Consider the following 27967-nt stretch of genomic DNA (forward strand, 5'->3'; position numbering starts at 1 on the left):
AGTTTGTCCTTTATATATCTTGTTTGCATGCTATTGCCCCAAATAAGTCATGAGCTTCTAGAGAGTGTTTGGAGGTATAGTTTTTTATTTGCTTATTTTTCCCCTTTCTTTGTATCCCCAGCACTTAGTAAGGTGCCTAGCATATATTAGGCTTATTGACTGACTTCAAATTTCTGGTTAATATAGATATATGAAATGTCCTAGTGGAAACCAAATCTCCCACTTTTACTTCAGCAATGATCTTAAAAAGAATACAAAATTGAACCGTGATCAAGAATCCACTAAGCTCCTTTATCCAGCTCAAGTCTGAAGAAAAAAGACAGCCAGAAGCTATGAGTACTAGATGAGAGGTCCTGACAGAGAAACCAGCATGAGCACAGGTAAACAGGGGAATCCCCAGGAGGGATTGAAGAGAATTTCAACAGCTGGAATAGGGAAACCCCAGCAGGGACAGAACACTGCAGAAGCATCCTGACTGGAAACAACCAAACACAGAGTTCTGAGCACATACTTCTGGGGAATGGAAGCTGATGGCAGGAATCCAAGAAAAAGAAAAAAAAAAAAAAAAGACCATGATCTAAAAAGAGCCTATCCACTCTATTCAATAATTTTGTGAATGAGTGGAGCTTAATCTTTTGAAACATGAATAAGCAAAAGATGGCACAGATTATCAAATGTCATGAGTCAAACAGTAACCCAGAGATAAACCCACAAGAGAACAATTCCCTAACAACTATAAGTGGAACTTCAGGGAGGAAAATGGCTTTAACTAAGGACTATGGAAGTACCTGGAAGAAATAAATTGAGAGATTTTTTTTAAATGGAATTATAGGTGAAATAAGTGCTTTGAACAAAAGACTGAGAAGGAAAATAAATAGCTTAGAACAGAAAGGAAAGTAGAAAACCTTACCCAAGTATCAGCAACTCCTTGAAATTTTGAATGGATCAAATAACTGAATAACTTCAGGAGAAAAGAAATATTAAAATAAAATCAAAATATTGAAAAAACAAACAGAAGAAAATATAATGTACCTATTGTCAAAAAGCATTAACCTATAAAACAATTCATGGAGAAACAATTTTAAAATCATAAGATTCAGTACTAACTACAGCTTATTCTTTCCCATCCTGAGCCCCAGCATTCCCCCCAAAAATAGGTTTGGATCTTACATTTTCAGAAATCATAAATATCGCACAGATCCACTTAAAATAAAGGACAAAATAAAAACAGGGAAGAATCCACTGGCTCTCAAAGAATCTCCAAAATGAAAACATTGAAAAATGTCCTAGTAGAAATCAAGAATTTATAGATCAAAGAAAAGTTAATGTAAACAGCTAGAAAGCTTAAGTACTAAGGACCTTTAGTCAAGATCACATAAAATCTATAAAATTACTAAAGGAGTGAAAATCTTAGAATGTAATTCCTGAAAAGGCAAAAAAATAAAATTAAATTAAAATAAAAACAAAAAAAAATTTATCCTTCATGACTGAGTACAATCTTGTAGAGAGGAAAAAAAATACAGATTATTAATGAAATAGGTAACATTTAAGCATATCTGATGAAAATAACAGAACTGAGTAGAAGTTTCAGATGCAAGTATAAAAGCCAAGAGAAACATAGCAAAATAAACATTTGGACAGGCATCAAATAATGATGAAGTCCTGATAGAGGAAGAAAGTTATTTCCCTTCACAATCCTAATGACTTCAAGGGTCACAAAGGGAATTTAAAAAGATGAACAGAGGGAGTAGGAGTGATTTGATTCTGTTTTCTTGGTCGTAAGAGAGGAAATAAAAGGGGATACACTAGAAAAGAAAACAAAAATGAAAGAGAAATGCGCAAAATTTATTTATCATAATTGGAGTATGAGATGAAAAGTATACAAAAATGGAGAAAAGACAGGAGATTCGGTGTCAAGTGAACTTAATTCATTTTAACCAAATAAAGGACAGTTGAATAATTAATAAAAAAGCCTTAAAACTTAATTTTAAAGAATTGATGAATGAAAAAACAAGTTAATAGAAAAATAGATGACTTCTTCGAAGGAAATGGCATACCAGAATTTTTAGAATGCTGCCAGAACATTTCTTAGGGAAATTTTTATATATTTAAATATTGTTTTTATCAACAAAATAATAGGTCAATAAATCAAAGAAGTGATTAACCAAAATGAAAGCAAAAACCTGTTGAATTGATAATATAAGAACTGGATTTTCTTTTTTGAAGAAATAATGAAATAGATCAATCAATAAACATTATTAAATGCCTGCTTTGTGACAGGCACTGTGCTAAGTGCTGAAAGAATAGATGAATCATCAGTCAGTCTGGATAAAAAAGAAAGAAGAAAACAAAATTGCTAGTATCAAAAATGAAAAAGGAAAATCAAATCAAGTAAAAGGAATTATTAGAAGCTTATTTTTATCCTGTTTTGGTCAATAAAATACATAAATTCAATCAAATTAGCATTTATAAGCATATAATAGTCAGACTGACAAAATGAGAAATAAATAATTTTTAAAAAACTAATCTTAGAAAAAGAAATTGAGCCATAAGTGAACTCCAAGGGGGAAAAGGCCAAGGCTACATGGATTTATAAGTGTACTATGTCAAACATTCAAAGGACAAATATTTCTAGTACTATGTAAGCTGTTTGCAAAAATAGAAAAAAGAGAATCTTATTAAACTCCTTTTATATTGCAGGTATATAATCTTGATAGCCAAACTTATGGAAAACAAATTAGAAAAAATTATAGATCAATATCCATAATGAATCACTGATATAAAAATAATGATTAACATATAGCTTCCTACAGCAAGGAAGCTATAATAAAATACAAAAACAGTTTTATCATATGAGCAGATTTTTATACCAGGAAAGCATGGTTCATTATTAAGAAAGGCTATGAAACTAGTGAAAACAGTATAAATTGTGATTATGTCAGTAGATGGAAAAAAAGATTTTTCACAAAATACAATACCCATTTCCATTAAAAATCAACTGAACTTTAATATTGTAAGATATTGTTGTTCAGTTTCAGTCATTTCCAATTCTTCATTGGCAAAGATACTGGAATGGTTTGTCATTTCCTATTTCCTTCTCCAGATCATTTGACAGAGAAAGAAACTGAAGCAGACTTTCCAAGGTCACACAGTAAGTGTCTGAAGCAGGATTTGAACTCAGGTCTTCAGGCTGAGTTCTCTATCTGCTTTAACTAGCCCATGACATTATAAGTAATATCTATCTAAATAAAAGCTAGAATAAACATTATTGGTAATTGCAAAATGCTAGAAGGATAAATCAAGAATGGCCATTATCATCACTGTTATTTGATATAGTGCTAGAGATAAACAAATAAGACCAAAAAAAGTTAAGGAAATAAGTGAAGAACAAACACAATATTTTTTCCAGGTGATATGATGGCTTAACCTAATTAGAGAATTCTAGATATTCAATTAAGAAAATTAAAAAATAAACCTACATATACCATTAAAAATTTTTAAAAAGCAGATTACATATCTCTCATAGCTATGTATAGATGTATTCTTAACTAAACAAGAGATAGAAGCAATTATAAAAAATAAATAGCTCATTTTAATTACATATAACTGAAAAGTTGCACAGGAAAAAAATTATATTTTTTGATAAGAGTTCAGAATCCAAGATAAATTTTTAAAAATTAAATATATATGACTAGCATTTTTCAATAGATATCTAATCAAAAGATGTGAACAAAGAATTTTTCAAAAAAAAATTTATGGAAAAATGCTCCATGAAAAAATAATAAGAGAAATGCAAATCAAAATAAGCTTGAGGTTTTACCTTACATTCTGCAAACTAGGAAAGATGACAAAAAATGGCAGTAATCATTGTTAAAAGGGCTATGGAATGATAACCACATTAATAGTACATTGTTAATGAAGCTGTGACAGTGGTAAAGCCATTTTGGAAAACATATTGGAATTCATATAAAATGACTAAAAAGTCACAAGCTTTGAACCAGATAGTCTCATTATTGGACTTATGTACCCCTAAGAAAATCTCCATTTTCCAAAACGTTTGTAGTACCACTTTTTATGATAGCATTGGAACAAAATAGATACTCCACCATTTGAGGAATGATTAAAAATTGTGCTACATTAAGTGAGGAATAAGAATTTATGTATGTGATACAGAAAAAACATGGAAAAATCTGCATGAAGTAATGCAAAGTGAAGTAAGTGGAGCCAAGAAAACAATATGCACAATAACTCCAACAATGTAAATGAAAAGAACAGTGGCACAACAAAAATCAGAAGTGATTTTTAACAAAATTATAAAGATCAAGCACTACTTAAAAGAAGAGAATTAAGAAGATACCTCCAATTTACCTCTTCATAGAGGTGTTACACATTGGAACATATTTTTGGATTTTTTCAATATATTGATCAGTTGTGCTGGTTTTTTCTTTTTAAAAGTAAAATGAACCCACAGAAATCTGCAGCTTTTATGCCAGCAAAACTCAGCAGAAAGATAGGAATAGAAATTGTATTCAGAATTTCTACAGAACTTTAAGAGCTCATTAGTAACTTTGGAAAGTTTGAGTTGACTAATGTCTGAAGTGAGATTGCAAAAGGTAAAATAAAAAGGTAGTGAGAAAAAAAAAGAATTAGTGAGAGAAAAAAGGGGGAATGAAGATGAATATTGTTAAGTTTAGTTTGCTTTTTAAAAAAAATATGAACATAAGAAATCCTTCTAATTTATATATTTAAAGGGAATGTGACCATACTAAATGGCCAAAATATAAATTGATCACATAGATCTCTACAAAGCCAAAGGTCTTGTTAAAGTTATATAACTTGATTTACATTAGATGTTTAAAATCAAATCAGAGTAACAATCTCTTTAGACCTCAGTTTTATAAAATGAAGGAGTGTACTTTCTGATAGAGATGATGAACTCAATTCAGAATTAGAGTGTTTTTTTTTAATATGACAGATGGTGAGATTTTTCTTGCTTGACTATGTATATTATAAAGATTTTTCCCCTCTTGTTGTAGGGAGAGGGAGAATTGATTTTTGTTCATTGAAAAAAAAATTTTAATAAAATTAGGCGCATGGATTAGATAGCTTTTAAGATTCTGCTTCTAAATCTGTGCTATGATTTTATCCCATCCCATCTTACTCTGAAAAGAATTGTTTCAGTTCAGAATTAATATATTTTCTAAAAACTTTTTTTTCAGTTATCCTGCAGTTTGTGAATTTTTGCAAAGCAATAGTTTGTTATCAATAATCAGAGCCCATGAAGCTCAAGATTCCGGGTAAGTGATACTAACTGCATCAAGTGTCACTGGAGAGTTTTTCTTTTAACAACAGGACAGACAGGCTGTCATTTCTTTTCCAGGTATCGAATGTATAGGAAGAGCCAGACAACAGGCTTTCCATCACTCATTACAATTTTCTCTGCCCCAAATTACCTAGATGTCTATAACAACAAAGGTAAAGGAATATGACAGGGTTTGGATTTGAGTTTGATGGGTAAATATGAATACTAACAATGTTGTATGGAATCTAGGATGTTGTTAATTACTCTCCTGTACTTCAGTATCCTCAAAATTGCTGGGCTGGAACCTCAGGAAAGATCATGAGTAATGAAGGTAGATTTCCTTTGTGTTTCAGAAGAAGGAGAATACATGACTTAGATTTAGAAAGCTTAGTGTTACATGTCTTTGCACTTGTTGGCTCTCTCATATTGCTCAGCATTATTTATTATTTTCAGTCTAATGTCATCTATATTTAAAGAATGGCCTCACTCAAAATAAGTTATTTCTTAGAATCTTAATACTTCTGAATTGCCAAGCTCTTTTTGCCCTTCTGGAATGCCCAGAAGTGGCATTGTATAGGTGTTATTATGTTGATCTATTCCAGTCCTAGCTCTATCACTAGCTGACTATATGAACTTAGGAAGATCTTTGTTTTCTTCATCTTAAAAATATAGGTTTTTGCCGAACCATTCTCCAATTGATAAATGGTCAAAGGATATGAACAGACAATTCTCAGAGGAAGAAATTGAAACTATATCCACTCACATGAAAGAGTGTTCCAAATCACTACTGATCAGAGAAATGCAAATTAAGACCACTCTGAGATACCACTACACACCTGTCAGATTGGCTAAGATGACAGGAACAAATAATGATAAATGTTGGAGGGGATGTGGGGAAATTGGGACACTAATACATTGCTGGTGGAGTTGCGAAAGAATCCAGCCATTCTGGAGAGCAATCTGGAATTATGCCCAAAAAGTTATCAAACTGTGCATACCCTTTGACCCAGCAGCGCTACTACTGGGATTATATCCCAAAGAAATACTAAAGAGCGGAAAGAGTCATATATGTGCCAAAATGTTTGTGGCAGCTCTTTTTGTTGTAGCTAGAAACTGGAAGATGAATGGATGTCTATCAGTTGGAGAATGGTTGGGTAAATTGTGGTATATGAAGGTTATGGAATATTATTGCTCGGTAAGAAATGACCAGCAGGAGGAATACAGAGAGGCCTGGAGAGACTTAAATCAACTGATGCTGAGTGAAATGAGCAGAACCAGAAGATCACTGTACACTTCAACAACAATACTGTATGAGGATGTATTCTGATGGAAGTGGAAATCTTCAACATAAAGAAGATCCAACTCACTTCCAGTTGATCAATGATGGTCAGAGGTAGCTACACCCAGAGAAGAAACACTGGGAAGTGAATGTAAATTGTTAGCACTAATATCTGTCTGCCCAGGTTGCATGTACCTTCGGATTCTAATGTTTATTGTGTAACAAGAAAATGATATTCACACACATGTATTGTACCTAGACTATATTGTAACACATGTAAAATGTATGGGATTGCCTGTCATCGGGGGGAGGGAATAGAGGGAGGGGGGGTAATTTGGAAAAATGAATACAAGGGATAATATTATAAAAAATATATATATATATAATTAAAAAAAAAAAAAAAAGAATTTACTAAGTGCCAAGCCCTGTGCTAAGCACTGTAGGTATCAAAAAGAGTTAATAAAAGTCTGTCTTTGAGAAAAAAAAAAAAAAAAAAATCTGGTCTCAGACACTTAACACTTCCTAGCTGTGTGACCCTGGACAAGTCACTTAACCCCAGCCTTAAGGGGGGGCGGAGTATAATCAGGAGAAAATCTTGCCTCATTGTATGATGAAGAAGCTCAAAATCCATTCCAACTCTAAAAATAAACAGTTCTACAAGCCTAAAAAAAAAATTTTATATATATATATAGGTTTTTGGATTGCTTATCTGAGAGATCCATTCCCCTCTGAAAATCCTATATATATGAATTTCATGTTTTTAAATTTTTTATTATTAAAGCTTTTTTATTTTCAAAACATATGCATAGATAATTTTCAATATTCACCCTTGCAAAATCTTGTGTTCCAAATTTTTTCCCTTCCTTCCTCCCATCCCCTCCTCTAAATGGCAAATAATCCAATATATGTTAAACATGTTCTATTCTTCTATACACATTTTTATAATTATCTTGCTGCACAAGAAAAATCAGATCAAAAAGAAAAAAATTAGAAAGAAAACAAAATGCAAGCAAACAACAACAAAGGGGAAAAATACTATGTTGTGATTCACACTCAGTCCCCACAGTCCTCTCTCGTGAGTATAGATCGCTGTTAGGATTACTAGGTGAATTCTCACCTTGTCACTGTCCAGACAACCTGAGTTCTCACCTTGTAATCCTAACAGATCTCTCTCACCATCACAAGATCATTGAAACAGGCTTGAATCACCTCATTGAAAAGAACCACGTCTATCAGAACTGACCATCACATAATCTTGCTTTTGCCGTGTATAATGTTCTCTTGGTTCGACTCACCTCACTTAGTATCAGGTCCTGAAAGTCTCTCCAAGGCCTTTCTGAAATCATCCTGCTGATTGTTTTTTATAGAACAATAATATTCCATAACATTCATATGCCATAATTTATTCAGCCATTCTCCAACTAATGAGCATCTATTCAGTTTCAAGTTTCTTGCCACTACAAAAAAGGGCTGCCACAAACATTTTTGCACATTCACATGTTTTTTTTTAACAAAATAAAGTCAGCGAGGTGGCACACTAGATAGAGCATCAAGGACCCAAAATCAGCAAGACATCTTCCTGTGTTTAAATCTGATCTCAGACACTAGCTTTGTGATCCTGGGAAAGGTACTTCGTTCTTTTCTCCTCGATTTCCTTATCAGTAAAAGAAACTGGAAAAGAAAATGGCTTACTTCATTATTTCTGCCAAGAAAATCCCAAATGGGGTCACAAAGCATCTCAAACATGATTGAAAAACAGAATTTAGAAGTTGGTTTTGAAGAACCCCATAGATCTAGGTTCGAGTTCAAGTCTAACACTTAGTAGATATGTGACCTTTGGCAAGCCTCTAAACCATGGACAACTCTCCTAATTGTAGAAACTGTAGCTGAGATGCTATCCTTTTTTAGTAAAGGGAATTCTTTCATTCAGACATACTTACATTAGTGAAATCACAAGTCATGCCCCTCTCTTCTTGTTATTTCTATCTCTATCAGGTCAAGGACTCCTCTTTCTGAATTCTTCAGCTGTGCACAGTCTCCTATTTCTTAAAATAACAAATAGACCAGAACTTACAGAACCACATAAATATTGTTTTCTTCAAAGTTGTCAAATTAGGAAGTTACACACTTTAGCAATACTGTCATTGCTCAAAACATTTCTGGAATTGCCCTTAGGTCCTTGAACCCATTTTTTTAATATGCTGGGAAATTTTTATTCTTCGAGCATGGATTTGATTTTTTTTATTTAGCATTTTTTCCCACAGTATATATGCATGAGTAATTTTTTTATAATATTATCCCTTGTATTCATTTTTCCAAATTATCCCCCCTCCCTCCACTCCCTCCCCCCGATGACAGGCAATCCCATACATTTTACATGTGTTACAATATAACCTAGATACAATATATGTGTGTAAATACCATTTTCTTGTTGCACATTAAGTATTAGATTCCGAAGGTATAAGTAACCTGGGTAGATAAACAGTAGTGCTAACAATTTACATTCACTTCCCAGTGTTCCTTCTCTGGGTGTAGTTATTTCTGTCCATCATTGATCAACTGGAAGTGAGTTGGATCTTCTTTATGTTGAAGATATCCACTTCCATCAGAACACCTCTTCATACAGCATTGAAGTGTACAGCGATCTTCTGGTTCTGTTCATTTCACTCAGCATCAGTTGATGTAAGTCTCCCCAAGCCTCTCTGTATTCCTCCTGCTGGTCATTTCTTACAGAGCAATAATATTCCATAACCTTCATATACCATAATTTACCCAACCATTCTCTAATTGATGGGCATCCATTCAACTTCCAGTTTCTAGCTACAACAAAAAGAGCTGCCACAAACATTTTGGCACATACAGGTCCCTTTCCGCTCTTTAGTATTTCTTTGGGAGATAATCCCAATAGCAGCAAAAGGTATGCACAGTTTGATAACTTTTTGGGCATAGTTCCAAATTGCTCTCCAGAATGGCCGGATTCTTTCACAACTCCACCAACAATGTATTAGTGTCCCAGTTTTCCCACATCCCCTCCAACATTATCATTATTTGTTCCTGTCATCTTAGCCAATCTGACAGATGTGTAGTGGTATCTCAGAGTTATCTTAATTTGCATTTCTCTGATCAGTAGTGATTTGGAACACTCTTTCATATGAGTGGATATAGTTTCAATTTCATCATCTGAGAATTGTCTGTTCATATCCTTTGACCATTTAATGGATTTGATTTTTTGAAATAGCCAAAAGTTCTTTATAGGCAAATTTTGGTGGACAAGCCAAACAATACAGTTTGAAAATGCAGATCAAAAATGAATTCTAATGTTAAAGTTGTAAAGCTTACTTTCTTGTGGGGAGTTTTTAATTGACTTTTGGGGAATTTCCAGACATTATTTGAGCAGTGCAGCACTATTAGAATAAATGTATAGAAAGGTAGAATGATACCATGAACTCTTGAGTATTGGTATAGAAGTTAGAAGACTGGGATACAAATCTAAGCTAGATTTTGTCAGTTACTCGTGACTTAAAGTACATCTTTTTGTCCTTTGTTTTTCCTTAAATCTTGCCAAAAACACATCTTACCTAGCCATCACTTTCATTGCTTGGGGTTCCTTCTTCACTCAGTCACCATTAACTGTCATAATTTCTTTTCATTTGTCACCTCTCTTTTATCTATAGCATTCAGTCAGGCTCTTTGTCACAGTTTTTTGGCCTCTAGGTTATTTCCCCTCCTATTATCAAAGAGGTCAGTGTTTGGCTCAGGCAGTTGAGATTGGATAGTATAAATTTATGATAGACCTAGTCAGAAGTTCCATGGCTTTTTTCAGTGTGGCATTTATCTGCAAAGATGTAAGTCAAAATGAAGAAGGAAAGTGGCAAGGACTTGACAAGTGATAGAAAAAGAAGGCAAAGGATTAAAAAATAAAATTATGGCATATAATTGAGCTAGTCAATCATAAAGTTTAGACTGGAAAGGAAAATGAATAATACCAAAGTAGTATGGTAGGAAAAAAAAAAGTGTGTGTGTGTGTGTGTGTGTGTGTGTGTGTGTGTATGTATATGTATGTGTGTGTATGTGTGTGTGTATGTCGTGCCTGGAAGTGATAGCCATGAGGATAAAAATAAATTTAGGAGGAATAAAAGCAGCTGGACAAATAGAATATAATTATGAACAAAGAGAGAAATTTTGGGATAGTTTTGAGAGCTAAAATTAATTATTCCAATAGGTAGCTTTAAATGGATTGAAGATCTTGGTAATGGAAGTTAAAGAAGTTGATTAACTGAGAGGCCAAATTATTTAAGGCTTCTCCACCTTAATCCTTAGCTTCAAGCTCTTTCTTCAGTTCTCACAACTTTGAATACATTGACTAAATCTAATATCCATTTCTTACTTAATTTATCTGCATATTTTAACAAAATCCACTTCCTTTTTTCTGATGGATTTCTCTACAAAGATGACTTACAGGCATCTCAGATTCAAGAGGTCTGTATTCTCCCTATACCTAAATCCTTTTTCCAAACTTCTCCATTTCTGTTGATTATACCACCATACTTGGAGGTATTATTTGTTTTTCCCCTGCCTCTGACCAGTATCCCCCTTTCTCCCAACCCAGTCAACTCTACCCCATCCCTTTTTCTCTACTTAGATAGCTTCTTCCCTAATATTACCCCTGGTCTAGATTATCAAAATATCCTCCTAATCAGCTTCTCTCTTAATTTTCTTCCACCTAGTTATCAAATTGATATTCATGGAATACAGCTCTGACTGTATCATATTCCAAATTATAAATCTTCAGTGGTTCTAGAATAATACCTCAGCCTGACATCTTCTATAACCTAGCTTCCACCTATTCCTTCTCTTCAATCCTGTGTTCTGTGTAACAAACTGTTCTACTAGCTGTTCCCTATATTTAACTTTCTATCTCCACTCATTTGGTCCTGCATGGACTTCTTTCTCACTTTTACCTCTCCTTCCTGAAATTATTTCTCTGTCTCCATGTCTCTTTCTAGTAAACTATCTAATGGGAGGGATTGTATTGTTTTTCCCTTGTAACCAAAACCCCAGCACCTACCACAGTGCTCATACATAGCATGTGCTCAATAAATGTATTTATAATTGAATTATATGACACTGTTCTCTACTAGTTAATTTACTTTTCTGTTCCTTTTCATTTTCTTTTCCTAGATCCTCCATCTTTCATCTTCAGCCACTAAGCTGTAAGTGGTCCCAAAGTTCTCTCTAACACAGTTTTCCAGACGAGAGATGGGGAAGTCTGAGATCCTCTAGGCCATGGCATAAAGATGTAATCAAAATTACTGAGTATCTTTCAAATGCCCATGCCTTAAAAAAAGAAACAAAGTTCAAATCAAAGGCACCAGTGGAAAGATAAACACAGCCAGTTTACTCTAGATGACAGTAAATACAGCAGCATGATTATTTGATATGGTTATACACAAATAGGATCTAACTTGCTTCTTTTCAGGATGAATGCTTATTTGCACATATTTGCCCCTGTCTGTCAGTCTTTGTAAATTGTTTATGAAAAGTGGAGAACTGGGCTACTAAATTAGTTTCTGTAAATAGAACCAATATTAGTATGGCATTTAGAAATCTGTTTTCTTTAGTCTTTCTTGATCACATCAGGTCCTAATGGTTCAGTCCTTGTTTCCATGTAGATAAATTCTCTACTTGAAATAATTCTAATCTCATTGACCAATCCTTAATCACTTATTCCTGCTGTACATCTCCTTTTGGATGTCCTATTGGCATCTCAGACTCAACAGATTCATTCATTCTTTTTTCTCCTATAAACTTTTGTTGAAAATCTCATTATCCTTGTGCTCAGCTCCACAACCTTGTTTATCCTTGATTTTCATTTTCAGTCTTTTACCCACTGCAATCAATTCTGCATCTTATCAGTAAAATTTCCACATAGCCACTTCCCTCATTTACCTCCCCAATCACCTCTGATTTATAGTATTATTCATATTGGAGGTTCAATCAGTAAGAATTACCAAGAGACTGAACTTGTTTCTCAAAAGAAGGGACTTTATTGTCATAAAAGCAGATTGAACAAAACAGCATCAGGAAATGGATTGATCAGATGAAGTAGCTACTGATGGGTATTTATAGAATAAGGCAATGATTATCCCCTCCCAGGGGAGGTTACTGTTCAACCATTAGGATGTATCAAAAGTTTGAAGCTAAACAAGGCCTCTCTGGGGTCCCAGATTTTGAAACATCTGGTTTCTAACAAGTCTTTCCTGAGATCCCAGATTTTGAAAATGTTAATAGTACCCAGGCCTCCTGCACCTGGCTGAGTGGGCAATAACATCTTGTTTTTCTGCCCCCTGCAATTAGCTGCCTACACAGGAATTAACAAAGGCCCTTCTGGGGCCTATTCCATTTCTCCACTTTTGACTTTTGGGAAGCAAAACAGGATAAGGAATAGAGATATAGATGTTGTCATCTGTTAACGTCTTTGAGCTAGCCAGGGATAAAGAATAGTACGCAGGAGATCTTGATCACTCTTCTCCAGTTGCTGTTTCATCAAGGAAAATGAGGAGGGCGGGAGGGGAATAGCAGAGAGTACTTTAACTTAGGAAAATCATTTAGCAATAAAGGAAACAAAATAATGAGTGGAGGATCAAAGGAGGGAACTAGGATAAGCAAGAAGGGAAGGACAAATGGGGTCAAGAGGGAAATAAGCCAGCTCATCTAGGGGGAAGGAAAGGACCTAGAGTAATCAAACATTAGAAGAGAAAGAAAAGGGTGAAAATGCAGGAGGATGGCAAAAAGCAATAGTTTGATCCAGAGTTCATCAATAATGATAATGTCTCTTAAAAAGAAAGTATAGCATGTGCAAAAATGTTTGTGGCAAGAAACCAGAAACTAAGTGGATGCCCATCAGTTGGGGAATGGCTAAATAAATTATGGTATATGAATGTAGCAGTTAATATTAATTCACTGCTCACTTGTTTGAGCACTAGCACTGCCTTGCTTACTCTTGTTGCTTAGCACGCTATGTATTTGGTACTCCAGTCTTCAAGAAGTCTATGCCAAGGACTCTCTTAAATTCCATAAGACAATTTTCCCACTTGTCTTTTCCATCACCATCCTTATTCAGTAATTGTTCCCTTTTTCTTTACTGATTCCTCAGCATCTCTTAGGAAATGCTGAGTGGCACTAAAATACTGACTGGTAGCATTCTGCCATTGCTCCCAAGGGTTTCCTTCTGTCACTTCCAACCTTTCTGCTCTCCATTTTCCTTTTTTCCTAACCTATTCCTTAGACCTGACAACGGAATATACACATTTCTTTTTAGTCCCATTTTTGCTCTTTGAAAGCTAAAATATTGTTGTCAATCCCTGCATAATGGATACTTTTCTATATTTGTTATACCAAATGGACACCAAGGTTCTGTTGCTGCTTTTCTCAGCATTTTCCCAGTATTGCCCCTGTGGCCCAGCTCCCATGTTTGTCTCCTATGTAGTGTAAGGACACATGACCTATGTGAAATACCTTTTTTTTTAAAAATCGCAGATATTATAATGGGAGAGCATTGTTGGTGAGTAAAAAGGGTAATTTTGATTATTTTAAATAAAATTTTTCCTATATAAATAATACATATAACAAAGAATAGAAAAAATGCAAAAAATTGGAGGGAAATTTTCATAGAAACTTCCCCTTCAGATAGTATGTTACTGGGTTGGAATATTGATGTGAGGTAAAGAATGATAAGCTGGTGGATTTAGAAAAACAGAAAATCTTGGATTTATGGAGGAAGATACTAGCCATCTTCAGAGAAACAGATGATAGGAGTAAATAAACATGATGTGGTCTTACATATATGTTTATGAGGGTATATGTGTGATATTTATGTATACATACATTTATCTCTGCTTAATTTAAGCAGCCTTCTTGGGGTGGTGGGAGGAAGAAAAAGTTCACAGCAGAGAACAAAAGAAAACAAAGAAGCAAAAAAAAGCTGGGCAGCTTTGAAACTATGTAGTATTTATTGTACAGATTTTCTTGAAATTAAAATTTGTTTTTTGTTGAATCCTCTCTTAACGTCTGCTCTGTATATGGCAATTTTCCCTTCTTTTCTCACTTTGTATTTAAGTCTAAAATTTTTAAAAATTTACCCAAAAAAAATCATACATAGAAAGAATGAAAATAAATAATCTCTACAATGCTTACTATTACATAGATACTCATTAACTTTTAGATATTGAAGTTACTAGGCTATTATGAGTAATTTCACATTAACAAAAATGAGTGCTAGATAATTATCTTTTAATTTACCTTTTTAGTATGGTAATGGTAGCAAGTAATAACTGTTGCTTGTAATGAGATAGATTGACATTTTAATATTCTAAACTATCATTAAAATGTGTGCAACTACATGAATTTGTTGAAATTTTACATCTCTTCTTTAGAAATAATATCATGACTATAGGATGGAGGGAAAGAGGGAGAAAGAGAGAGATAACCTTTTAACTTGTTCATAGAAACAACCTTGTTTCCAAGTTACTCCCCACAGTATAACAGTTTGCAGCCAGTAAAATAATTGTCTAGTTATAACCCTTTAGAAAACCAAATCTTTTCCCATGAAGACTGAATAGCAAAACAGGCTTACTTAATATAAAATAAGGCTTTTAAAGGGTAGTTCTAACTTCAACCAATTACTTTAAAAAGCTATAAAGTTGAGAAGGCAGGAACTTTCCTAATCTCTCCTCCAAAACGATTCTTAACTTTCTTACATAATGACTCTAAACAAGTTTTAGAACATCAAAACAGCCAAAAAAAAATGCAGCAGAGCAGTTTCCAGCTAAAGACAACTTAGAAGGTCAGCAGAAAAGGTCTGTGGAAATAGGTGGAAGCCTAGTGCACAATCCCAGCATAGACCCGGCCTCCAACCCCAGCCTTGGCCCTGACCCCAGCAGGACCTCTGAATCAGTGGCAGTACTGGTGGCTTCCAGACTTCTCAGCCCAGAGACATCAAAGAGAACTTGGAAGGTCAGCAGAAAAGGTTTGTGGCAACAGGGTGGCACAATCTTAGTATAGACCATGCCAGTGCAGACCCAGACCCAGCCCAACCTCTGTGCCAGCTAATCAGGACATCAGTAAGGCGGGGACACTGGGCAGAAAAGGAGTTTGTAGTCAGGTCCCCAAAAGTATGTCTTAAAAACTGCTGCACAAAGAATGTTTGTGAAAGTCCGCTTTGTAGTAGCCAGAACTGGAAACAGAGTGGATGCCCATCAATTGAAGAATGGCTGAATAAATTGTGGTATATGAATATTATGAAATATTATTGTTCTGTAAGAAATGACCAGCAGGATGATTTCAAAAAGGCCTGGAGAGACTTATATGAACTGATGCTGAGTGAAATGAGCACGACCAGGAGATCATTATATACTTCAACAACAATACTATATGATGATCAATTCTGACGGACGTGGCCCTTTTCAACAATGAGATGAACCAAATCAGTTCCAGTAGAGCAGTAATGAATTGAACCAGCTACACCCAGCAAAAGAACTCTTGGAGATGACTATGAACCACTGTATTGCATTCCCAATCTCATTATTTTTGTCTGCCTGCATTTTTTATTTCCTTCACAGGTTAATTGTACACTATTTCAAAGTCCGATTCTTTTTGTACAGCAAAATAACTATGGACGTACGTGTGTGTGTGTGTGTGTGTGTGTGTGTGTGTGTGTATCTTATACTTACATAGTTAACATATTGGTCAACCTGCCATCTGGTGGAGGGGGCGGGGGAAAGGAGGGGAAAAATTGGAACGAAAGGTTTTGCAATTGTCAATGCTGAAAAATTATCCATGCATATATCTTGTAAATAAAAAGCTATAATAATAAAAAAAAAACAGCTGCATAAAACCCCTGAAGTTTGGTCCATCCTGGAAACGGAGCCCTACTTTAACAAAGAGTTTAAAATTGAGTAATAAGTTAGGAAAATGAGCAAATAACAAAAAAAAATTTTCTGCTCATAGAAAGTTACTATAGTAACAAGCAATGTCAAAACACACATTCAGAAAAAGATAAAGTCAAAGCTTCTACATAACTTCCAAAAAAAGTAAGAAGTGGACTTAAGCTATGGAAAAGCTCAAAAGGAATTTTGAAAATCAATTAAGAGAGATAGAAGAAAAATTAGGAAAAGAATTGAGAGTACTATGAATGCCTTAAAAAGCAAAATTGGCCAAATGGGAAAGGAAGTACAAAAGCTCACTAAGAAAAATAATTCCTTAAAAATTAGAATTGAACAAATGGAAACTAATGACTTTATGAGAAATCAAAATACAAAACTAAAAAAGAAAAAATGGGGGGGGGGGAGTGAAATATCTCATTGGAAAAACAACTGACCTAGAAAACAGATACAGGAAAGATCATCTAAAAATTATTGGTCTGCCTGAAAGTTATGATCAAAAAAAAAAAAAGAGTCTGAACATCATGTTTCAAGAAATTATCAAGGAAAACTACTCTGATATTCTAGAACCAGAGGATAAAATACAAATTGAAAGAATACACCAATCACCTCCTGAAAGAGACCCAAATGAAAACTCCCAATTTGGCCATAGCCAAATTCTGGAACTCTCAGATTAAGGAGAAAATACTGTAAGCATCCAGAAAGAAACAATTCAAGTATAATGGAGCCACAGTCAGGATAACACAAAATTTAGCAGATTCTACTTTAAAGAGTCATGGTTTGGAATATGATATTCTGAAGAGCAATAGAACTAGGATTACAACCAAGTATCACCTACCCAGCAAAACTGACTATAATCCTTCAGAGGAAAAGATGGTCATTCAATGAAATAGAAGATTTTCAGACATTCATGATGAAAAGACCATAGCTAAATGGAAATTTTGATTGTCCAATACAGGAATCTGGAGAAACATAAGGAGGTAATCAGGAAAGTGATATCATAAGGGACTTAATAAGGTTTATCTCTTTACCTTCCTACATGGGAGGAAGAAACTTGTAACTCATCACAACTTTCTTATTATTATGGCAATGTGAAGAAGTAGATATAAACAGGGCACAGGCATGGGCTGAATATGAAGGGATATCTTTTTTTAAATGATGAAATTAAAGGGTGAGAAAGGAATGTTCTGGGAGAAAAGGAAAGGGAGAAATGAAATTATGTAAATTAACATTTTAAAAGAGGCAAGAAAAGCTTTTACAGTAGAGAGGAAGAGAGGAGTGAATGAACCTTTTATTAGAATTGGCTCAAAAAGAAAATACTATACACACTCAATATAGATATAGAAATCTATCTTACACTGCAGGAAAATAGGAAAGAGAATGTGATACAGGAGGGAAGGTGACAAAAGAGGATATATTGGAGGAAGGAAGTGGCCAGTAGCAAAACATTTTTGAGGAGGGACAAGGTGAAAGGAAAGTGAGAATAAATGAAGGAGAATACAGTTAGCATTAATAATTGTTAAAAGAATTTTGAAGCAAGCTTCTCTGATAAGTTTCTCATTTCTCAAACATAGAGAAAGCTGAGTCAATTTATTATTTTAAAAAAGAACTATGCCCTAATTGATAATTGATCAAAAGATGTGATCTATGCCTAAAGGACTATAAATTCAATGCATATCCTTTGACCTAATAACATTGCTAGGCATGACTACCAAAAGAAATATTTAAAAATGAAAATGACCTATATGTACAAAAAAAAATGTCTTCTCAGGGCAAAAACAAATGGAAATTGAAGGGATGCCCATTAATTGGGCAATGGCTGAATAAATTGTGTATGTTTGTGATGTAATATTATTGTTCTATAGGAAATGATGAGCAGGATATTCCCAGAAAAAAAAATCTGGAAAGTCCTCCATGAACTCAAGCAAAATGAAATATATCGTATATAAAATAATAGCAATGTTCTGGGATGACCAGCTGTAAAATGACTTTGCTATTCTCAGTAGTACAATGATCCATGATTACGCTAAAGGACTTATGATGAAAAATCCTGTCCATAACCAGAAAAGGAATTGAACGTGTCTGAATATAAATTGAAGTATTCTCTTTCCCTTCCTCCTTCCCTCTCTTTAAACTTTATTTTTTCTTGAGGTTTTTTTTTTCCATTAGGTTGGGAAATCTATGTTTTCTCTCACAATATGACTTTTATAGAAATGTTTTGCATAACTTTGCATGTAGTTTCTTAATTGGGGGTGGAGGATAAGGGAGAGAACCTGGAACTCAAAAGTTTTTTTTTTAATTTTAAAAATTATTTTAAATGTAGCTGGGGGAAAAATATTAAATTTTTTAAAAAAGAAAAATTAAAAAGTTATTGTATTGCTTTTCATCCTTTGTAGTTCTATTTCAGTGAACTCTGCAGGTAGCATAATTCTCTTGGATAGTTAACTGAGAAAATGAATTACTATAAATTATCATGAACCTTATTTCCAATCAAAAGTCCTAGACTTTACAAACAAAATAGCTTGAATTATAGGTAATGTGTTTAAAGCTACATAAAGAGAAACAATTGCTGTAGCATATTCTTAACGTACCCGAATTCTCTTGCTTTATTCTTTTTCAGCTGCTGTACTGAAATATGAGAATAATATCATGAACATCAGACAGTTTAACTGCTCTCCACACCCCTATTGGCTTCCAAACTTTATGGATGTCTTCACATGGTCTTTGCCTTTTGTTGGAGAGAAAGGTAGGATAAATATATTAGCCAGACCTCCCTGTGCCTACATCAGTGATTAAGCACAAAGTTATGTGTATTCATAGCCCTTGTTTCATTCAATTTAGTTCATTATTGGAAACAGGGGCTTTGTTTTTTTTGTTTATTTTCTTTGCTGTATATTCTAGCTATATTTAGTGTTTTAACTGATCCTTAGTTTTAATTGTAGTGAATACATTTGATTTATTTATATTAGCTGCTTAAAGGAGTAAACTGCAATTTGATCAAGTAGCTAAAAGTAAAGTTTCTATGTGTGCTGGATTGAACATGAGAATCACTATTCCTAGGGTGGGGTGGGATATTCTATGCATGCCTCATGCGAGCTACATGATCTTACAAATCATTTCTCTTTAATTTCAGTCTCCTCACCTATATAATTGGGATGACAATAATAGTAATTACCAACATTTATGGAATACTTCTAAATATTCCAGAATATAATTCTTTCACAAAGTTGTTGAGACAAAATATCAACTGTAAGATGCCATAGAAATGCAACATTATAATTATTCTTGTATTTTCAGAATTGTATTACTGCATTTGGTGTAACTATACAAACATAATCCTTTTGGCAAGTTTATTGTTAAATCAAATTTTTTTTCTCTGTGTAGATCAATGTAAGGTGTTCTGAAAAATTAACTAATTATTAAATGATTGATAGACTCTTTGAGGAGACTATAATGGATCAAATGAGATATTTGGTTTTCATAATCTGGAGTATCTGCATGAGATATAAGCTTGTCTCCCAAAAAGAGGTATGAAAAGATACCTCACTCCTTTACAAAAGTAGAGAGTTCACAAGTATGGAAAATTGCATACAACATGAAATTTTTTCCAAAGTATTGATGAATTTTACTAATTGTTTAAAAAATATTCTTATAAGGGATAGCATTTTAGGAAAAATGAAGAAGGGAATAAAGGGGAAGAATTTAAGTGATAATAAAAACAAAATTTGTCTGTTAATAGAAAGCTAATTCTGTTTCATGTGTCTATATATGCTCATGTTCTTTTAGAGAAAATATATTAAGTGTTTAAATTTTTCTTTCTTTTGTATCTCTTCACGTAGTCACCGAGATGCTGGTTAATATTCTCAACATATGCTCTGATGATGAGTTGATTTCAGATGGTGAGGAGTCACTGGAAGGTAAACTTGGATTGTCTTTAACAAAAACCACATTGGGGGATGTCATGCTGAGTGTTCTTGATATGATTCTGACAAAATTAGCCCAGAATATTTAAGTATTTAGTATATGGTCGATCTTATTTGAATTCACAATAAAGAGAAATGAGAAATTGCTTCACGTTATTAGGAAGTGTGCTTCCCTTTATATAGAGAGAGAACACAGAGGATCTGCTGTATGTTATGAATGCTTTGAATTGTTTTTCAGTAGTGGAGATAGATTACATAAAGCTATGCATATTCCTTCCAGAGGCATATATTTGTACAATTGGGCCAAACTTAGGAGGGATCACAAAACTGGCTTTTACATTGCGCAAAGCTAACTGATTCAAACTGGTAGAAGGATTTTGATTTTGACTTTAATAATTTGATGTTTCAACTAATTTAAGCAGACTAGTTGAGATTCCATTGTAAAAGTCCAGATTATAGTCTTTGCTGCTGCTTCTCACTACTGCATTACTTTAAATTTGTGAATGTTAAGCTTATCTGCTCTTTTTTCTTCCTATTTTAATGTTCTATGGTGTTAGAAAGCATATTGGAGGATTTCATACCATTTACATAAAACTGTAAAGTCAAAGTATATGTAACTAGGAAGTCTGAAATTTGCTATCCTACTCACATTACAAGAAAATGTCTCTTGTGAGCTGCTTGTCCCATTGCCCTTGTCACATTTCCTCTTGACTTTTTTTTCCTTCCTCTCATGAAAACTTAAATTTCTCTTCTCATATTTCTATCTTCATTCCTTGTTTCTTGGTGTCTCTTCTCCCTGAAGATCACTACATTTCAAGCTATCAGAAAGGTACCCAACTAGAATGTGCTAATAATGGCTTTATACATGCTGCCTGTACCACTAGAACCCATGGAATAATTTTTTTTAATAGTTGATAGCTGAATAATTGAAGCAGACTCTCCATCCTTTCTCATCTCTTTTTTATTTTAACATAAAATGCTTTGTATGCGTAAATCCTGCTATGATTCTTTAGGATATTGAAAGCTGTAGGGATGATATCACATTTCTGTTTCTGACTTCTGAATGTGGTAATCTGATGCATGTCTGGACCTTCAGTGCATGTTAGATCTGAAGTTTGGCTTGTAATGCCTGAATTATTTCATGAACCTCAGATGACAAAAGACCATAAGACCGTGCACTCTTTGTTTTTTTGTTTTGTTTTGTTTTTATTGAGCTTTTTTGGCTTCAGAAACACATTCTATGCTTCTCCCACAATTCTGTATAAATAGTTGTCTATAGTGTAAAAAGATTTCATCAGTTCATGTGTATGTGGGGATTAAAGAAATAAAGGCATTCCCACCAGGTTCAGGATAGCATACATTGTGTTTACATGCAGAAGAACCTGCTTGAATGATCACTTGCCATTTGGCAGGCACAATCCTGCATCCCAAGATGTCCATCGGCAATCAGGAGACCTTTGTTTCACCAACTATCTTTATGTTTTTGAGGTGTGTGCATATGTATGTAAATGTGTGTTACATTGTTTTATTATGTATTATCCTTTGCCTTTTGAGATCCATCAAGAGAATCTTAACCTGAGACAGACCCATCCAGTTTTTCTTTCTTTTTTTGTCTCTCCTCTCTTTTTAAAAAATCTCATCCTTTCTTGTTATTTTGTTTCTTGTTCTTTCAGATTCTGATTTCCTTAGCTCTCCCCAGGAGTTAGTTCAAATAACTTAAGATTTCATTTCTCTTTTTATTTTTAAATCTGTTTTAGTTAAAGCAGGATTCTTCACACTGAGCTGGGTTGATTTTTTTTTTTTGGTTTATTTTGTTATTTTTGAAGCAATCTATTGGCCCTTAAAAACAAAAGAAAGAAAAAGAAAAAAGGAGGATTTTTAACTTGATTTATCTTTCTGTTCTCAGGAGCTGCATCACTTCGTAAGGAAATCATCAGAAATAAAATCAGGGCTATTGGAAAGATGGCACGAGTGTTTGCAGTTCTTCGGTAAGATCTCAACTGTAATATATAACAGAAAGAGGGGTTCAAATTTGATTAATAAATGTAAAGAAATTGAGTTGGGCCATTTTATTTATTTTTTACATTTTGAAAAATAAAGTTTTCATTGCATTCATGGTTACAGTGGAAAGATATAACAGTATCCCCCTTCTCCTGTCTAACCCACATATAATTGGCTTTGGAACTAATATAGTATACCTTCCACTTTTATTAGATTACCACAGTTCCTGTCCTCTGATTTTTTTAGAAATATGTTGTAATTCTTACAGTTTCTGAAATAACAAATAGATACTTTAACATATTTCTTTCCCACAATATAGTTGCCATACAGTGTAGTTGCCATTTTTAATGAGATTTAGCTATAATATGATTTTTCCAAGAGCCTTAAAATGGAATTTCAATATAATATTCTCACAATAATGCCACAATAGGCTATGAATCTATGTTTCATATTTTTGGGGGCTGTTTTTCATTTGTGTGAAATTATATGGGTTTTTTTTTTTGTTATTTCTTGGCTTTTGAAAACACAAAAACTGGTGGTAGGGATGATACAATCTACTATAAGTATTATAGAAATCAATTTTAGAATTACCTTTTTTGAATTAGAAGTTAGTGTCAAAATAGGATCCTTTCGTAGTCCATCTCTCATGTAGATCAGACCCACATAATCTTACATATATATATGTATATATATATATATTCATCTAGCCCTAGAAGATAGAAATGAAGGGAAGAAATTGCTTCCTCTATTCCATTTTAATAAAAGGAGTAGAAGAAATATCTCTCTCTTCAGTACTACCCTCAAGTTTTTCTTTGATGTGCTGAACAGGATATTCCCAAGAGTTAACTAAATGTTTTTATTCCTTTCTAGAGAAGAGAGGGAAAGTGTGCTGACTCTCAAAGGACTGACTCCTACAGGTACACTACCTCTGGGTGTCCTCTCAGGAGGAAAGCAGACCATTCAGTTAGGTAAGTGTAGGAGAAGTAAGTGTCTCTTCCAGAAAGGATAGAATTGTACTCCCAACCATTGCCATGTAAAATGAAAGCATCTGAACTTCTCAGCCTGGAAATTATAAACCTTTTCCATAATCCTTTTCCTGATGTCCTGCTGAAGAATTTATTCATCTTCTAGCAACCAGATTCTTTTCTGTGGCCGCTTTCTATAGTTTCAGTTCTATAGGTATAGGAGGAAACTTCCTCTAAGTTGAGTTGCTTTTGAGGTCTTGGAATAAAAAGGTTTAAAACTTGGTAGAAGTAAGAAAAAAAATCTAGACTTAGAGAGGGAGGAAGAAGACCCCAGCTAATATTATTAGATGTCTATGATAGACATGAGAACTGAGCCTTGGACATAAATATTGGTGTTTGGTTTTACCCACTTTTAGTTTTATTCAAACTTTTCCATGTAAGGTTTGTTTATGTTAATTACCTCCTATTTGCAATCCTCACCACAGAAGTTCCATTATAATGGGCTAATAGGAATTGGCCCTTTTATAGCTATCTGAAAAAAAATTTTTAATAAGGAATTGAATTTTTCATCCTTAAATCTAATGATAAACCATAGCTTGGATATGGGAGTCTTTTTGAACGTTTACTATATGCTTGTTTGATTTGAAAGTTGACTTAAAATGCCTAATAAAACTGTCTTTTTCCTCTTAACAACTGTATAATTTTTCATTGAATAGATTTGTAAAATTTAGAAATTGAAAGGACTTTAGAAATGTAAATAAAAGCTAAGAAATTTTAACAACTTATCTTTGTAAGTAGCTAACTAGAGTCTTTTTACTCTACCAGAATTTTTGTAAATTTTGATGTCACCAATTAGAGCTTGTCATTTTTATCATATCCTTATCTGAGCAATTTTGAGCAAACTGCACCCTATTTTTAACATATAATTTTATTTATCCTCCTCTTTAATCAGAACAGCCCAATGTGGATTCAGAGGGGAAAAGATCACAGTAGAGGCTATAATACCACTTCTACTTCCTAACAGAAATAGGAAATTATAACTGTATTGCACTGTCAATGGGGAAAATATTTTTAAACTTTAAGAGGCCAGAGGAGCCAAAGCATTCCTATATTTAAGAGCAAAGATTTTTAAAGCTTGTGCCTGGGTGTTTTAGGCATTTTATATAAGCATTTAATAAATTTTGATAAATACTATGCGTTTTATGATGTGGATTTTCACATTGCTTTAAAAAGGAATATTTTTCCAGTTTCTCTTGTTTTATTGATTCTGAGGTCATTAAGTGCAATGGAATGTTAATCACTTTCTTTTACTTTTCTTACATATGTAGTAAATAAAAAGCACAATTTTTTTTTTCATATACTATATCCCCTTGTACATCCCAACAACAGTTTAGTGGTTGACAATTATTACTTCTTCCATGAACTCTAGGCAGAGAAGTTTGTTAATTCTGAATTTTAAATTATCCCCCTTTTCTATCACAATGAAAGAACAAAAGACTTTCTTGACAATTAGTCAGCTCTCTTTCACAATGTGGGTTTGAAATGTCAGCTTCTGCTGTGCTTCATGTTCAGATCATACCATAAAATTTACATCACCACTTGAACAGCCAGAGAAAATGGCTTCTATTGGTAATTCACTAATTTTCTCTCAAATACTATTGGAGTGAAAAAAAGAAAAGTCAGAATTTCTGCAGATGACTTGATGCAGTCTTTCTTAGACCTTCGGTTGAATAGAACTCTAGTTAGAGAGCAATAAGGAATCATTTTTCTTTTATTACTTGTTGAATTGGAACAAAGGGGTTCATTTAATTTCAAATGAACTCTACACATTGAAGCATTTGTAATTTTTATAGATTATTTCAAAATACTTTCAAACATTTACTTGACAGACATCAAGGCAAAAATATACAGTTGTTCATTTCTTTTCCTTAAGAGTTTCAAAAATGACCTTGTTTTTCATTTCTTATAATTGGTATTTCAAACCTAGTCACTTAATTATAAGGACTATTGGTGATAAAGGTTTCCAAGAAGTTTAAAGTAGCTCAACTACTCAATAATGATTTCACTTCCTTTTCTAATTGGACTTTATTATTGACAGGAAAAAATGGGATGGATGGGGATGGATGGATGTTTGGGTGGATAGAACGAACCTGTGGTTTCAGTACTGGCAGCAGAACTGTCACCTCACTCTTTTTCTGTCTTCATTTTTGCATGCCACTTCCCCTGCTGTCTTACAGCCACAATAGAAGCGGTAGAGGCACAGGAAGGTATGGCTAGAATCATCCAAGATCTGTCATCATTTGTCTGTCTTCTAATTTTAAAAAGCTGATTTGACATTTAAGATACTGTCCTGTTGCATTACCAGAACTGGAACAGTGAGAAAATGAGTGGAAGCTTCTCTGGAAAAGCTTATAAAATGAATCTTCTTTGGTGACATGTATCTATAGTAATTAAATATAATTCTCACAAAAAGATGAAGCCTTACTTGGCTCTTTATTAATATTAATGTAATCAAAGAAGCTTGAGTGGCTGGACAACTGTTTCTGCAAGTGACATTTCAAATAGTTTACTCCAGTGTCCCATCTATTATCCCAAGGCCTCATGTTTGATACTACTTGTCCTCTAAATGGCTTCTGGGAAATTATTTTGTATCAACATATCTATGTGTCTCCAAGACTTTTAAGAGCAAAGACAAAATAAATAGAAAAAATTAGTTTGATTGATTCACAAGATTTCCCCAACATTCAAGCTAATCTATCTCACTTTCAAAGAAAAACTAAATTGAACTGGAAATATTAAGTAAAGGAATATAATTTTAAATAGTTTTTAAAATCCTTTAACTTGAAAATTTTTTGTTGAATTTATTAACTCAAATGATAACTTGTCTTGATGGTTAAGAGACTAAGAGGTTAAGTTAGAAATAGAGCTCCTACATACACTTCTATACACAAATTTCTTTCTAATTTGTATAACACTTAAGTCAATAGAAATATAAAGAAGCCATTTTGTTGGCTCTTGGTCCTTTCATTTAACTTGCCAAAATTATGTTTGGCTCCTGATTGTACAAGATAAAATAACCTTTCTGATCCAAAATTAGCTCTTCTCTCACCTTTGTTTTATCATGTATGGTAGTTTAAAGTAACCACCCTTTGTTTAACTTGTCCCTATGATTTTTTTTAAACATTGAATGTGTTTCTGGCCCATAAGCAACTCTTTCTCAAATATATTAGGGACAAAAAAATTTGCCACCATTTCATCAAATTTGTGTCTATAAATTTTTTGGAAAAATTGTTTTCACTAATTCACTTTTGGACTTTTAAGGATGCTTCTGATGAAGCAATAAAATTGACCCACTTCCTAGTGTCTTTTTCTCCTTTACCAGACATGTACTTGGTAGCCCCTAATATGTTCTTTAGGAGAGTTTTGTGTGTGACCGAAAGGCTGTTTTTAAATCCATCCACCTCCCATTTGTTGAAACTAAAATTACTATTCCTGTTTTTTCTAGCCATCCGAGGGTTTTCACCCCCTCACAAGATCCGAAGCTTTGAGGAAGCTCGGGGCCTGGACCGAATTAATGAGCGCATGCCCCCCCGAAGAGATAAATCATTCCATGAGGGGCCAGTAGCAGTGCCAACAAATATGGTGTCGAGCACAAGCCGCTCAGTGACCAAGGGTAGCTCAGCGACCAAGGGCAGCTCAGGGAGCAAGGGCAGCACAGCTAAGAAAAGCCAGTAATGGCAGTAAGCATTACTGTGTGGTACCACGAATGAATCCAAAACTTAAAAACATATTTTATTTATTTATTATTGGAAAACAAAAACAAACTGAAACCTGGAGACATGTTCACGATGCAGTCTGCATTCTGTAAGAAAGGTGACCATTTTGTAAATTTTTTAAATTTATGTTCAATATAAAAAGTCCCGTCTTTTTTTCTTTTTTTTTTTCCTTTTTCTTTGTAAAAATTTTTAGAAATTGGTCTGATTGGTAGTATACACATGAAGTATTGTGCTATAGGTAATACCTCTACACCATTCCCCCACCCTTTGTGTAAGAGGGCCTTTGGAAACCACAACCCTTAGTTTCTGATTTGAATAAGTTAGCTAGACCTCTCCATTTTTTGAAAAGAATATCTTTTATTGAAGTTCAGCTACTTTTTGCTAGGTGCATCTACTTCTTTAGACATCAGTATTGAAGGTCTGGTAGATCATGGTAAACTAAACCTGTTTCTCTGATTGTGAAAAATTTGATTGGGGTTTAACTTTAAAGTGGATAACTCCAATCCTAGTTTAAGGTCCATAGGGTGTATTTACCATAATGGCCTACTTTCTTCTGGACTCCAGTTACTTTTAAGGTAATTCTATGGAGCAAAAAATAATCATCATTATCATATTAAAGGATTCTCTTAGGTTTACTTAAACTTATCAATTGACGTACTAGAGTGATTGGTTTAAGTCTTCCCTATAAGATTTTGGGAGGGAGAAGTTTCTAGAAAATCTCATGTAAGCTAGCTATCAGCTATCATTTAATACATTCAGACATCTGCTTCCATTTTCATG

At 33.8% G+C, this 27967-nt stretch overlaps 1 protein-coding gene across 6 annotated transcripts in view; it reads left to right on the forward strand.

The window, feature by feature from the left end:
• PPP3CC (protein phosphatase 3 catalytic subunit gamma) overlaps positions 1-27328 on the forward strand; it is a 106788-nt gene extending 79460 nt beyond the window's left edge. For 3 of the 6 annotated variants that reach the window (XM_074287507.1, XM_074287509.1, XM_074287505.1), the window contains exons 7-14: positions 5220-5297; positions 5381-5475; positions 19143-19268; positions 20362-20439; positions 22352-22433; positions 23317-23414; positions 25649-25678; positions 26917-27328. In XM_074287507.1, the coding sequence (XP_074143608.1) occupies positions 5220-5297; positions 5381-5475; positions 19143-19268; positions 20362-20439; positions 22352-22433; positions 23317-23414; positions 25649-25678; positions 26917-27146 (817 nt within the window). In that variant the 3' untranslated portion in view covers positions 27147-27328. The remainder of the gene's footprint in view (positions 1-5219; positions 5298-5380; positions 5476-19142; positions 19269-20361; positions 20440-22351; positions 22434-23316; positions 23415-25648; positions 25679-26916) is intronic. The other 3 variants (XM_074287508.1, XM_074287510.1, XM_074287506.1) reach the window with 1 other exon arrangement.
• Positions 27329-27967: the final 639 nt, after the last annotated feature.

The sequence above is a fragment of the Sminthopsis crassicaudata genome, chromosome 2 (genome assembly GCF_048593235.1).
Source record: "Sminthopsis crassicaudata isolate SCR6 chromosome 2, ASM4859323v1, whole genome shotgun sequence".
In the NCBI taxonomy this organism is placed as follows: domain Eukaryota; kingdom Metazoa; phylum Chordata; class Mammalia; order Dasyuromorphia; family Dasyuridae; genus Sminthopsis; species Sminthopsis crassicaudata.